Source organism: Acanthopagrus latus, chromosome 3 (genome assembly GCF_904848185.1).
Source record: "Acanthopagrus latus isolate v.2019 chromosome 3, fAcaLat1.1, whole genome shotgun sequence".
In the NCBI taxonomy this organism is placed as follows: domain Eukaryota; kingdom Metazoa; phylum Chordata; class Actinopteri; order Spariformes; family Sparidae; genus Acanthopagrus; species Acanthopagrus latus.
Genome location: NC_051041.1, coordinates 25,077,272 through 25,090,478, shown reverse-complemented (window position 1 = coordinate 25,090,478; position 13,207 = coordinate 25,077,272). Strand labels below are relative to the sequence as shown.

The window sequence follows — 13,207 nt, the reverse complement described above, 5'->3', positions numbered from 1 at the left end:
TAGTAGCTGTACCTTCGGCGCGCCGCCGTCATGGCAGACAAAAAGTATTGATCCCTGAGTGCGACCTAACAGGAAGGCTTGAGGAGCGGTGCACCATTACTCTCCTTCCTGTTGGGTCGCACTCGATCAATACTTTCTGTCTGCCATGACGGCGGCACACCGAAGATACACGCTTTAACACGAAGGTTTGACTCATACATTCACAAATAAAGCCTCTGCAGCTTTTTGGTGCAAGTTTCACTTTAAGTCCCATTTAACTAAGAGGAAAAATATCTGGTGGCAGGCAAAAACATCCACGTTTCTTAACTGCCCCACAAGACACATTTTTGACCACACACACACACAAAAATGTCTCACAAGTGCTCTTGACATGCACAAGACTCTTTCAGTTCTATCATATCATTATTTGAGTGATAGTAGTTACTGTTTTGGAAGGAGAAGCATGATAACGTGAGGTGAGCCTCAGCTGAAATCACTATTAAATCAACTCTCACAGTCTGTTAACAGGACCAAACCCATTACCATCACCTTGGCAACCGAGATCAACTGGGCCAACACAGAGAGACAGATTTCATTCAATGAGTCAGCAATTCAATGCGTGAACATTTTAAATTTGGCCCACTGAATGACCCATAGGCTACTTGGCAGTGGCACGTCACGGTAGCACTAGCATAGACATAATATACGTAGATGCCTCATAGCGTGCTAGAACGTAATCCCGCGTCGCCGCCATCTTGGTCGGGTCTCCTCACAGTAGGCTAGCACCAGAGTTAATCGGAATCAACGGAGAGCGAGCAACTATGACCGTATTTTGTGCAGTTTATGGCGCAGTATTGTTAACGTACCAGATCGTGGGGGATTATCTTTCACAAGTAAGTTTTTTTTTCTTCTTTAATATTTTTTGTAACTGCACCCTGTATCAAAACTAAATCTCTGCCGTTTGTAACCGTGTGAAAATCCGGTAAAAAATAAAAAAAAAATTCGGGAGGTTATGATTATTGTAGTTGGGGATACACCTTCCTCAGTAGAAATAAATGCAGGGGGGTCGCATAGGAGACCCATCCAAGATGGCGGCCGCCCTGATACGTTAGCTTCAATAGGCAGCGTCACTCTATGAGGCGTCTATGTATATTATGTCTGTCAGCACTACCACCGAGGAACTTGTTCGGACGTGTTCGTCACTTCCCACCTGCGTCGCTAGTCAAAGCAGGGTGACAACAAACATGAGCCGATTTTAGACAGAGCACCAAGCCGCCAATTTGCCCGTCCTTCTTGGCGGCTTGGTCCGCGGTTTTAGACAGAGGCCGGCAAATTGGGGGTCTGTTTTGGTCCGCCGATTTTCCGCCTCGGAGGGTACACTTATTTCCACCTCGCCTGCCATCTAAAAACGAGGCCGAAATATGCCGGCCTCTGAGTGAGGTGGGCTGGGGTGTCAGTGACCTCCACTGTTGTGCGACCCACAACCGAGGAGTTTTAAAACCAAGAAACAGCTGATCACAACAGTCAGTCCATCACTTCATCCACGGACATTAAGATAAACAACTGAACAGCCGCAGAGATCCAGGAGATGCAGCTCTCCTCGGTCTCTGTAGCTATTTGGTTGTGTTAGCTTGTTGTTGTGTCGGCAAGCTAAGGACGGTCGCTACTTTCAAATTAAAAGCCCCCCGCTAAGAACCCAGTTCTATACTCCAATGGGGTGCAATGTAAAGCTCTTATTTTGAAGACAAATTTATGTCACTGTTCACAGCCAAACTTCGAGCTCACGTCACGTCACATGCATCCGTACAATGCGCTTCCGCACATGTTTACGCCTTCCGCAGAGGCGTAAGTCCTACTGTAACATCACTTCATACTCCTTTAGCTGCTTTTCAACACTCATTCAAGCCAGCATTGCAGTTTGTCTCAAAGCATAATTTAATGCTTCACTCTCACCCAACTATTACGAAGCTTCATTCTCTTCAGACGAGACTTCAGATACATTAAAACAACCAATTCAGTTTGGCGTTAGTTTTCAGCAGATTCACATTATGTAACATTTTTTAGATATTGTGGACATTATTCTAAGTTTTCACAGCCAGCAATCCACATTTGGCATCAGCCTGTCAACAAGGGAGCAATCACAGCCGGAAGTTCTTCAGAACTTGCCTTCTCTAGTTTTATTGGTTTTGTTATTGATGTCTATTGGCGTAAACTCAGTCGGTAACGCATGCGCAGTGACAACAAAAAGCCTTGTCAAAGCTAGTGGAGGAGGATGGATGCTCTGGCTGTGATGCAGCATGTAAAGACTTGATAGACGGCTAAATATACACCCGATTCAGGTAAGTAACTCATCTACCACTACATAGCAAACAGTTTCCAGTCGCCAGTGAACCGTAATTTTTGTGACACGACACAGAATTTGTTGCTAGGGCTAGCCTGTTAGCTAGCAAGGCTAAACAACAGAACGCTGTGACGGCGAGCCAGTTCTAAGGAGAGAGATGTTTTGGTTTGTTATAGAGGAACCCTGGTACATATTACTGTAATTACCGTATGTTGGACATGTTTCAGATGAGACTATAATTAATTTGACGCTTTACGTTCACACATTGTAGGTTCGAAATGGGAAAAGGCTGTAAAGTTGTAATATGTGGCCAAGCAGCAGTTGGTAAAACTGCCATACTGGAGCAGTTGCTGTACGGAAATCACTCTGTCGGTAGGTAACAATGGATAATGATTTCGCCTGCATCTGGTTGAAGTGAACCCTCCATGTTCCGTGGAGAGGGTCTTCTCTGAAGTTGTTGTGTTGTTCGTGTGTTTCAGGCTCTGAGTCCAGTGAGACCCAAGAGGACGTGTACGTGGCCTCAGTGGAGACGGACCGCGGTGTGAAGGAGCAGCTGAGGCTGTATGACACCAAGGGTCTCCACGATGGGCAAGACCTCCCAAAACACTACTACTCAGTGGCAGATGGCTTTGTCCTAGTCTACAGTGTCGACAGCCTGGAGTCTTTCAAGAAGGTGGACATTCTGAAGAAGGAAATAGACAAGTCCAGAGACAAGAAAGAGGTGTGATGTTCAAAGTATGCCTTAACCCATGATTTGTCCCATTCTGCAGAAAAGGTCTTAATCGACTCTGTCCCAGAACAGATTACTGTGTTTCTTATTTCATACATCCACACCACATAGAAGAGCATCAAAGGCATCTGACATATCCCACTTAGCTGACCAGTCTTAGTGTATTTTCTGTTCATTTCCAGTAGGTTTCGATGTTCTAAATGTACAGCTGTACATTGGTATACCAGCATGTTGTTGAAGGTTCTCAGTCATCCATGTCAAAATTGTTAGAACTGAAAAAGCCTCTTGGATGAGAGGTGTGAACACATTATTAGCTTTGAAACACTAACTGCAGATATGAGAATTCCCAGGTTGCCAGTTTGAGAAAGTATCATTTGCTTTAATTCATATGGTTTAACTGCTTTTGTATGTCGGCCCTTACAATTGAGCATGTGTGTGCAGGAGAGATGCAGAAAACTTACTGGAACAAATGCTTAACAGCTTACACATTAATATTTTCTACTTAGTATTTAGAAAAAGCCACTTGATGGAAACCAGTGACATTATTTTTTAGAGGGAAACTTGCATGCAAGAAGCTCCTTAAACTTAAAATGTTATCATGCACAAATGTATTGCTTTTACCATCAACATATTTAATTTGTGAAAAACTATGTTACACACTGAAATTTATACAGGCGAATATCCACTCATAAGTAACTATATCGATAGTATTTATCAGCAGCACAGGATCATGGAAAAGAGGCTGTGCATAAGTGTAATAACGTAATCCATCAATTACAACTAAATATAAGACATAATTACATTGGAATTAGATGCAGGGGACTTTTCTTATATTGATGGGGCATGTTTTTCCCCTTTGTATGACTAATATATATATATATATATATATATATATATATATATATATATGTGTATGTATATGTGTGTATATATGTATATATATATATATATATATATATATATATATATATATATGTATGTATATATATATATATATATATATATATATATACATACATATATATATATATATATATATATATATATATATATATATATATATATATATATATATATATATATGTGTATATATATATATATATATATATATGTGTATATATATATATATATATATATATATATATATATATATATATATATATATATATATATATATATATATATGTGTGTGTATATATGTATATGTGTGTGTGTGTGTGTGTGTGTGTATTAAAAACAAAATCCACTGAACAGATGTTTTCTTTCACATCTCAAGGCTTCTGCTGAATTCAGTTCTTCTCCAACCTCCAAAATGTTTTGATTGGGCGAGATTTCTCTTAGCCTGATAGCAATGCATTTCCAATTCTGGCTGTTATAATAGAGCATGGGGCCAATAAATCTGATTGCAGAGCAGCATGCAATAACATATACGTTTCATGTGAAAACAGGGTAACAAGGCAACTTTATTGTAATTAAAAAAAACAAAAAATGCTTTCTAGTTGTGTTGTGGTACATCTATTTTAAAAAATGGAGTGTTGATGGAGGGCGGCTGTAGCGCAGGTTGGCTAGTGATCGGAAGGTCGCTGGTTCAAATCCCAGCTTCGGGCTGAGCTGAGTTGTCCTTAAGCAAGATACTGAACCTCCTGATGTGCAGTTGCATGGCAGCCTCTGCCGTCAGTGAGGGTCCGGCGATGAGCTACTTGTCCAGAGACATCCAGACAATGGTCTCCTGGCCTGGGGAAAGAAGTTGCTCCGTGGTATGGCGGCAGGTATTTCTGTATCTTTTGTCAGATGGCAGCAGGGTGAACAGACTTTGGCTGGGTGGGTGTTGTCTTTTAGTATCCTTTAGGCTCTGTACAGACATGTATAGTCACTAATGTCACTGATGCTCTGTAGATGTTACCAGTGATGTTCTGGTGGTTTTAATCACCCACCATAGAGCCTTCCTGTCCTGGGCCGAGCCCAGAGGTTGTATACACTTTTCAATAAATATCTGCACTTTATTGCTCCTCTGTTGTGTTACCTGTGTGAGTGTAGATTGCAGAGGGAGCTGACTTGCACCAGAGTTCCCTCAAAATCCTGGTCATAACAGATGCTGTGGGTGGTTTTAATCATCAACTGCAGAGCCCTAGGCCATGCACAAACCATGCCAGTTTGTGATGTGTCCTGTCAGGATGCTTTTGAGTGGTCCACTCTAAAAGTTGATCAGAATCTGGCTCTGGAACTTTGTTCTATGACGTGTGATAGTAATTCCAAGGAACCTAAAACTGTTCACCTGCTCCACCTCAGCGCCACAGGTGTAGACAGGGGTCCTTGGTTGTGCTGACATTGAGCAGTAGATTGTTGTCTTCGCACCACTCTGCAAGATTGTTGATTTCCTCCTGATCGGATCTGTCGTTGTGGTCCATGATGGTGTTGTCCACATACTTCACAAAAGAGTTCTCTAAATATTGAGATACAGGTTTCTCAGCCATAAATGATGATATATTGGGTGAAAGGCAGGAAAATGTTGGATGTACATCACTAATTTACTAGTGTTGTTTTTTTTCTCTCCATTTAGTAATGTGCAAACGTAGAGTCTTAAATCATTTAAAATTGTGTTGGATTTGGTGTGTATTTTACATTCTCAGGTGACAGTCATAGTTTTGGGAAATAAGACGGACCTGCGAGAGCGTCGCCAGGTGGACCAGGAGGTGGCACAGCAGTGGGCACGTGGCGAGAAGGTGAAGCTGTGGGAGGTGAGCGTCAGCGAACGCAACTCCCTCATCGAACCCTTCACCCAGCTCACCAGCCGCCTCACACAGCCTCAGAGCAAGTCTGCCTTCCCTCTACCAGGGCGCAAAAGCAAAGGCACCCCATCCAATGACATCTGAAAGTCCTCCCTGCTCCTGTTAGTGAGCTGCATTCACCTCTTATGGGAACAATCAGCAGGACAACATGGTCAGGCCTTTAGGTTGGCACCGTGGTTGATTCTGTGTAAATATACAATTCTACAGCGTGGTAGATTTAGGGGACTGGTTCAACATCTTGGGAAATGTGCATATTTGCTGTGTTTCTGAGAGTGAGAACATAAGATTCTTACATATCTGTGTGATAGCTAGCAGTATACCATCAACTGTGGAAAAACTCTACCCACTAACACATCTTATCTCATTTGTTTAATCTGTACAGAAGTAACAGAAGTGTGAAATATTGTTTTGAACATATTTTGACTTTAGGGGTACTGAAGTGCTGGAACTGCTCCCTGACAAACAGGTTATCCATCGGCCCAGTATTTATGTGCAGTGTCTCCAGCTGTAGTCAGTGAGCACAGGTTTTAGTAGTGCCCGACCAATACACATTTTTGGGACCAATATTAGGGAGTAAAAGATTCCACTGTTGATCTGTTGGGCAGTAAACACACTTGTTTTGCAACTATCCCTCAAATGATGTTTTCTAACACTTGTGATTTTGCATAACGGTGCATAACCGACAACATATACACCAATACTAATAAATCTGTGATAGGCCAATATGGTTCAGTAATATTAGGAAACCAACACATTGTCCAGGCTTTGGATTTTGGTGTTGCTTTCTGTAAAGGCATGATCGGACTAAACCTTACAGCCACATTTTGATGACAAACTCATTGGGCTGTTGCTCCCAGCCGTTTTTTTGCTCTGGAATGAAATAAAAATTAGATTTTTAGAAGGCATAATGTAGTGGAACTATTTTTTATGTTTTTGGCAAACAGCACCCAGGTGTGGCTGTTGTTTGCAGCTTCTTGTACTCGTAGTCATCACATTGAGCTTGTCAGGTTTGGTAGTCATCATGCTTTTTCAGACACCAAGACACGAACCTGTGTAAAAGCTGCAAAAAAGTGCTGTGCAGCTGGGTGAACTGTTGTTTGTCAAGAAAGTGGTCTAACATTTAACTCCCCCATAAGTTAGTAAATTCTATATTTATGTTTATGTTAAGGCAAACAAACAGGACAGGTGTTATTTAGATTTTTGAATAGAGCCAGGTTAACCGTTTCTCTGCCTCAAGTCTTTATGCTCAGCTAACGTCCTGACTACAGATTTGTACTGTAGACGTGATACTTATCTTCTCATCTCGTTTACAGAAGGAGAAGCCAATAGGCATATTTTCCAGTGTGTTAATTTATCCAGTGAGGATGCATGTAGTAGTTTATTGTTTGTAGCAATCAGAAATGTGAACCACAAACCAAATCCCTATTATTACACCTCTTTTCTGTGCACTATTTAACACTTAAGTGTGTAGTCAGTCTTTTCTTCAGTGCATTGTTGCGTGGACAAGCACTTCAGTACCAAAGATTTGAGATGACCAAAACACATTTGAACTGCTGTTGTGAAATGTTAACTGTCATTTTTTAATTGAAATCCGTTTAAAAGTGAAAGGATGTTCAGATTTTGCATAAGTCTATGTTGTGAAAATACAGCACTTACATTCCCATATTTACATGTAAAGAGTCAAAAGTTGCTGTAGTAATTCTTCCTCTCTGTCCCAAGAGATCCCATTCTAGAGCTACCACAAAAGATAATTTGTCCTGTCTATCTGAAGCTGTAAAAATGTGTATTTGTGCGAGGAAGAGATCTCTCCATAGTTGATTCAGACAGGATGAATGTAAAGCAACCTGTAACTCTCTGAGCATTGGTATGAGATTGTTGTACTAGGATACTGTACTGATACTGTCCTATAAGCTCACTAGAGCAGTGTTTTCAATCAGAATTTGTGTACCTATAATGTTATTTCCCATCTGAAGTGAATGCAGCACGACTCCTTGTCCTGTGGCAGGACGCAGCTAGCCTTCATCCAGTCCATCTCATATTAAATATGGCCTGGCAGCAATAATATCCATGGTACGCCTTTACATGTGATGTATAATTCCATAATGTCTGTGTGGCATTAGTTGCACTCCTGTGTTGTCCAGCCTGTATAATCCAATAGGGCTACTAGTTCAAGCTGTGTGTGCAAAAGCTTTTCTAACAGCAGAAATGACAGTGTTGAGAGGAAATATTTATTTTCTGACAAACTTATTTTTGTCACTTCAATGAACCACATTCCATCACTTTTCAAAATAGTAAAACAATATGAAGGATGATCTGTGCTGTTTGATGTCCCTTATGTTTCAAAGTAATATTTTATGTGCTGCTAGCAGCAGTTAATCAGATGAAGACCTGCACTCTGTCAGTGTGCTGACCATTGATTATTCTCTGCTCTGTAACTCCATCTTAAGATGCACTGTATAAAATGTGGTCTCTTCATATTTTTCCACTATTAATTGTGTTATTTTGTGGTGTTTCCTGAAGATGATCACATGTTTGAGGAGACAAATGATGAAGTCAGATGCTTCAATTGGTCATGTTTAATTCTTAAGGGAGAAACGGAACAGCTTTTTTTTTTTTATCAGTACAGAACACAAATCACAACCAATATCCATCCATATCTAAGCATGTCTACATGTGTAAAACACCTTTTCAAAGACCAGGGGGTTTGAAGGGGGGAAGCAAACACCAACTGGAAATTAAATACATGTGAGAATTTACACTGATATAATTGACTGGGATTCATGCTGTGACACATTTTATCTAGCGGTTTAGTATCAATGTCCATCTTCAAGCACAAGCTAAAAATTCAAAGCGAAAACACTAAATGCATTATTGCCAGGTCTGATTATAGTTGGGCCGTAGATAATTTAAAAAATACATTAAACAACAAAATGTCAGGAGTTAAGACTTCAATTCGGAGATAAAAATCCAACCGCCCCTCCACCTGCCCTACCTCCCTCTTCTGATGGGAGAAGACACCCCCACCCCCCGCCCCCGGACACCTCTGTATCCCTAAGTCGTCCAACCAGCAGCTCCTCTGGTGATTATGTGGCATAGCGCTTGGTCCACTGTTTGGCTATCCTGTCGTGTTCGGGTCTGTTTGTTGTATACTGTGTGGCGATGCTTCCGACCAGGGGGTCAGCTGTCAACATATAAACACAACATGACAAGTGTTTCTTGAGCCTCGTTCTGTTTACTGTTACATTTGTTCCTGGATTACTTAAGACTTTAATGCATTTCAGATTTTCCATCATTCATACGATTTCTGAAAAATTCATGCCTAAATGCATTTTAATTCAAATTTAAAGCAACAAATGTAACTTCCTCAAGAAAAATAGTTCATTGTAGTGTGTCATCACTCAAAGCATCAGTATTTGACAATCTGGGATGAGACCAAAGATCACTGATCTTTCTTCAGGAAATGATATTTCGTTGGCTTAAATTATTTAACACAACAGTCTTCAATACGTTCATAAATACATACTACAACATAGACTAATATGGTTCTTCATTGTAAAAACCGAGTTTTGAAATCTAAATATTCTGTATAGACATATATTATTAAATAAAGCTTTTTCTAAAAGCAGTCAATGAAAACCGGCAACAAACCAGCCTCACTCTACTCAGCCACCAGCCAAACCATCCCACGGATCCCACCTCGCCTCATTTCTATAATCATTGTCCAACCTTTTCCAACAGGGGTCATTATAAGTTTATCTGTCAAATACCTACAATAGCAACTGTATTATTACAGAGCATTTACCATGCCATATACTGTTAAATTAAAGCAACCGTCAACTAAAATAAGATAACTTACTGCCATGGTGCTGCAGTGAATCTCAAAAGAATATATGTTAACTAAAGGCTTTTCTTCAGATAGTGTGAACATAAAAACAGTCGGGGGAGCTTCATCTGGAGATAAAGGACTGTAGCATAAGCTGTAGTCAGAAGGAGATCTAATACACTTAACATAAAGTCCTTTAAGTACAGTCCTGCAATCCATGCTCAACTGCCTGTTTAAAGGGATATTCCGGTCTAAGTTTAATCCATGGTCTAACACACCGTGACACAGAGTTAAGTTTTTAAACATGAAAAAATAAACATTGACACAGCTTAATAAGCTGTTGACAGATTTTGAAGGTGTATGCTGCAGCTCTCACCAGGGTTGCAGTCAGTGAGCAGGGAGCAGATGGACAGTAGGACCTTAGAGATGGTGAGGGCAGGACTCCAATTGTCCTTCAGGATGTCCAGACAGATCACTCCCTGACTGTTGATGTTACAGTGGTAGATCCTTGTACGGAAAGTCACCTGGACAAACACACACACACACACGAAAAGTGTCTGTATTCCACATATCTACATTCTACATTCTACATTTTTCAAATGCTGTCTGGTTTCAACAGCTGCTTCTTAAAAATTAGAGAATACCAAGAATCAGCACCAAGTAAACAGATATAAAAGAGTCCCAAGGAATTAAGATTGCAAAGAGCTGCTACTTTCATCAAGCTACATTTTAAGTGCAAGGATGCCCTCTAGTGGAAAAAACAAAATGCCATGAGTTAAAGAAAAGGCTTTAATGAAAGCAGACCACTATGCAGAACTCACCTTCGGTGGTTTGAAAGGGTAGTCTGGTGTGAAGGCAATGTCCAGGAAAAATACTCCTCCCTCGTAGACAGAGCCTGGAGGGCCCAGGATGGTCGACCTCCACTCATAGATGTTGTCTCCTTTAGGACCAGCACTGTCAGTACACAAGAAACATTACTCTAGATTAATATTCGAGTGTTACAAAACAGTGCATTTCACAGAAGGAATCATCTATAGCCACCCAACTTTACCACAAAATGTATATGTGAATGTGGGACCATGAATATAATACCTATGTTGAAACTATTTCAATAGAATACAAATTAATAATAACAAACATCTTCAATAAAATCCCCTTCAACCAGAAGCTAATCAAATCAATTATATTTAGATAGCCCCAAATCATAATCACGTTGCTTCAGTGGGTTCTTCAATCCAAACAGTGACATCCTATGTCCTTAAACCCTTGATTTGAGCAAGGAAAAACTTGCTAAGGAAAAAAACAACGTTTTAATGAAGAAAAAAAATGATGATTTGATTAATTTCCAACCCTACTGAGCACCATATCCAGTTCAAGTTTTGCGTCTTTAAGACACGACTTCCAAGTCATGGAAATGAATCCAATCATGTGCATGCATGAAACAGATCAATCAGAACATTCAAACCAAATCACCCAGCTAAAGCTACAATAATTACCCATTCAATTAAATACTCTGTCCCTTAAAGACAAGCCAACATTAAATAAGAAACTGTACGGACAATTAATCTGCATAGTTTAAAAGCAAATTGAGAAATACCAGTATGATACACACACACACAAAGAAATGAACAAGTCAGCATCAGACTGATTTTCTATTGACAAAATGAGCATTACTTGTAAAGCTTAACTAGAAGTCGTCATAATCACTCATTGACAGATTTAATTTAACTTAAATTTAGGTTTAAGTTTTATTCTTTTGACAGTGACTATTGTCATGATACAGCAATTTCTAACTTGAATACAGACCCTGAAAAATATTACATAACATTTTAAACTAGAGCTGAATACGTATACGTCCAACACTGTATCCATAGCGTGGAAAATAAGTATTGAAACTCAGCCTGGGTGATAAAACATAGCAGTATGTATTGATAGGGGCTGATAGACAAGCCATCAATAGCAATAAGAAAGGTGTTTGGTTTGCATTTACTGCATCAAGTGAAACTGTCAAACATTCTACCAGAGGAAAGCACATAACAAATACATTTCTGCTCACAAAAAGAAAGGAGTGCACTACTAGTGACACGAGAACAGCCAGTCAATTAACAATCAAATCCCACGTGTACTCCTTTCCCCTGCTCATTTAAACAGCCAATCATATTCCTAGCTGCTACGAGCCATAGGTTTCTTTTAAAGAGCTGGATAACCGATGCAAAGATGGCACCCATTTAAACCAATGAGAATGGCAAAAAAAAATTCTGGCTTCCATATTTACTTTCTGGTTACGTGGCCAACTGATTATGTGCAGTAGATTTTCCCCCGCTTGTCCCGCCTGCAGATTCCTGCTTGGTCCATAGACTTTATATTGTGATGACTGCGCAGACTTAAAAAAAATAAAATAAATCAATTTGGCAGCTTGAGGGAAGTTTTACAAATATAAAACCTCCTTGGATTGAAAAAAAAAAAAATCCTTATTGAAAGTCGACCTTGTTTACAGTTCTTGATGTCTTGACAACAGTTTTACATCTTTTTCTTTTATAATGACAGTTTATGGGAGAAATGCTTTTTGGGCCACAGGGGAATTTTATCATTTAACAAGTGTGTAGTTCAGCTGCACCACTGCCATGTGACTAACAATAACAGAGCAGAGGGGTGTGGAATTATTGTGGATTCCACTGTAGTTCTCACAAGACCAGCCATGCCCCATCTGCAAAGCTGCTAACTCACACAGTAGCTCTGTTGACATCTGTCCATCTTGCAGTCTGATAAGGCAGTTTATGAGCTGTAATTTGCCGGTAAGCTCACCAACATCTTTGGCCTCTCTCCTGGCCTTATGCTGCTTCTTTTTGGGTCTTTTTGGGTGAACAGGCCAGCTGTTAGCGCTGCTTTGCCACCTGACCTGTTTGATGTACCTATGAACCCAGTGACACTGCAATTAATGGCCGGTGTGATTATCGGGGCAACTACAACTGGAAGTCTGGTATCAGTGCCACTGCTTATTTACAGGCCAACAACAAGAAAAACTCTAGCACAATGCATTCATTTTTAGGGTGTCCAGGCAGCTAAGCTGAACTAAACTGAATTTTTCACAGCATTTTAATTTTTTCTTTCATGTGAACAATTGGAGTCAATGCAATAATGACATAGCTCAACATCAGTTAGTCACTTATGGAGCAAATCAATCATCTTTGAAAACACATTACCAACATCTCCAAGCTGCAATATGTGTATTTTCAGATTTTTGTCTTGATAACTGAATTTTTTACAGTGGTTTCAAATCTGTCTGCACAACAGTGAATGGCTTACTCAGTTTGTGAAGCCACTGTTGTATTGCCACTTGCCAATTAGCTCAGAACGATAGATTATAGTCTTTGGTTCTTCCTGTTCTCCTGTTTGTTGTTCAGAATTGCCTAAATTTGCCAAAAATAGCCCGGACCCAACCCATCGCTGCACAGCAACTATAATTCCTTGTTGTGTTAAGTTCAAAATAAAGAGGTTCAGTTTAAGCTCAGGGTGCACCCATTAGCTCAGTTGTTAGCAAGGGC

At 40.1% G+C, this 13,207-nt stretch overlaps 2 protein-coding genes across 5 annotated transcripts in view; one reads left to right on the top strand and one right to left on the bottom strand.

The window, feature by feature from the left end:
• Positions 1–548: 548 nt before the first annotated feature.
• On the top strand, positions 549–8,151 carry nkiras1 (NFKB inhibitor interacting Ras-like 1). Of its 2 annotated transcripts, none has more exons than XM_037092728.1 (4): positions 549–872; positions 2,592–2,692; positions 2,800–3,041; positions 5,681–8,151. In XM_037092728.1, the coding sequence occupies exons 2-4, from the start codon at positions 2,599–2,601 to the stop codon at positions 5,921–5,923; spliced, it is 579 nt and encodes a 192-aa protein (XP_036948623.1). In that variant the 5' UTR covers positions 549–872; positions 2,592–2,598; the 3' UTR covers positions 5,924–8,151. The 2 variants fall into 2 exon arrangements, with proteins under 2 accessions (XP_036948623.1, XP_036948622.1); XM_037092727.1 differs by lacking the exon at positions 549–872 and adding an exon at positions 1,721–2,318.
• Positions 8,152–8,400: 249 nt separating this feature from the next.
• Positions 8,401–13,207, bottom strand: part of ube2e1 (ubiquitin-conjugating enzyme E2E 1) — a 22,607-nt gene continuing 17,800 nt past the window's right edge. For all 3 annotated transcript variants that reach the window (XM_037092724.1, XM_037092725.1, XM_037092726.1), the window contains exons 4-6: positions 10,484–10,616; positions 10,039–10,186; positions 8,401–9,020 (exon numbers count right to left, since the gene is read on the bottom strand). In XM_037092724.1, coding sequence (XP_036948619.1) covers positions 8,923–9,020; positions 10,039–10,186; positions 10,484–10,616 — 379 coding nt within the window. In that variant the 3' untranslated portion in view covers positions 8,401–8,922. The remainder of the gene's footprint in view (positions 9,021–10,038; positions 10,187–10,483; positions 10,617–13,207) is intronic.

Bases quoted from the DNA above. Each gene is read 5' to 3' on its own strand.
- nkiras1 (XM_037092728.1), top strand. From the start codon at position 2,599: ATGGGAAAAGGCTGTAAAGTTGTAATATGTGGCCAAGCAGCAGTTGGT. The intron at 2,693-2,799 runs GTAGGTAACAAT...CGTGTGTTTCAG, and splicing joins GTACGGAAATCACTCTGTCG to GCTCTGAGTCCAGTGAGACC. The intron at 3,042-5,680 runs GTGTGATGTTCA...TTACATTCTCAG, and splicing joins AGTCCAGAGACAAGAAAGAG to GTGACAGTCATAGTTTTGGG.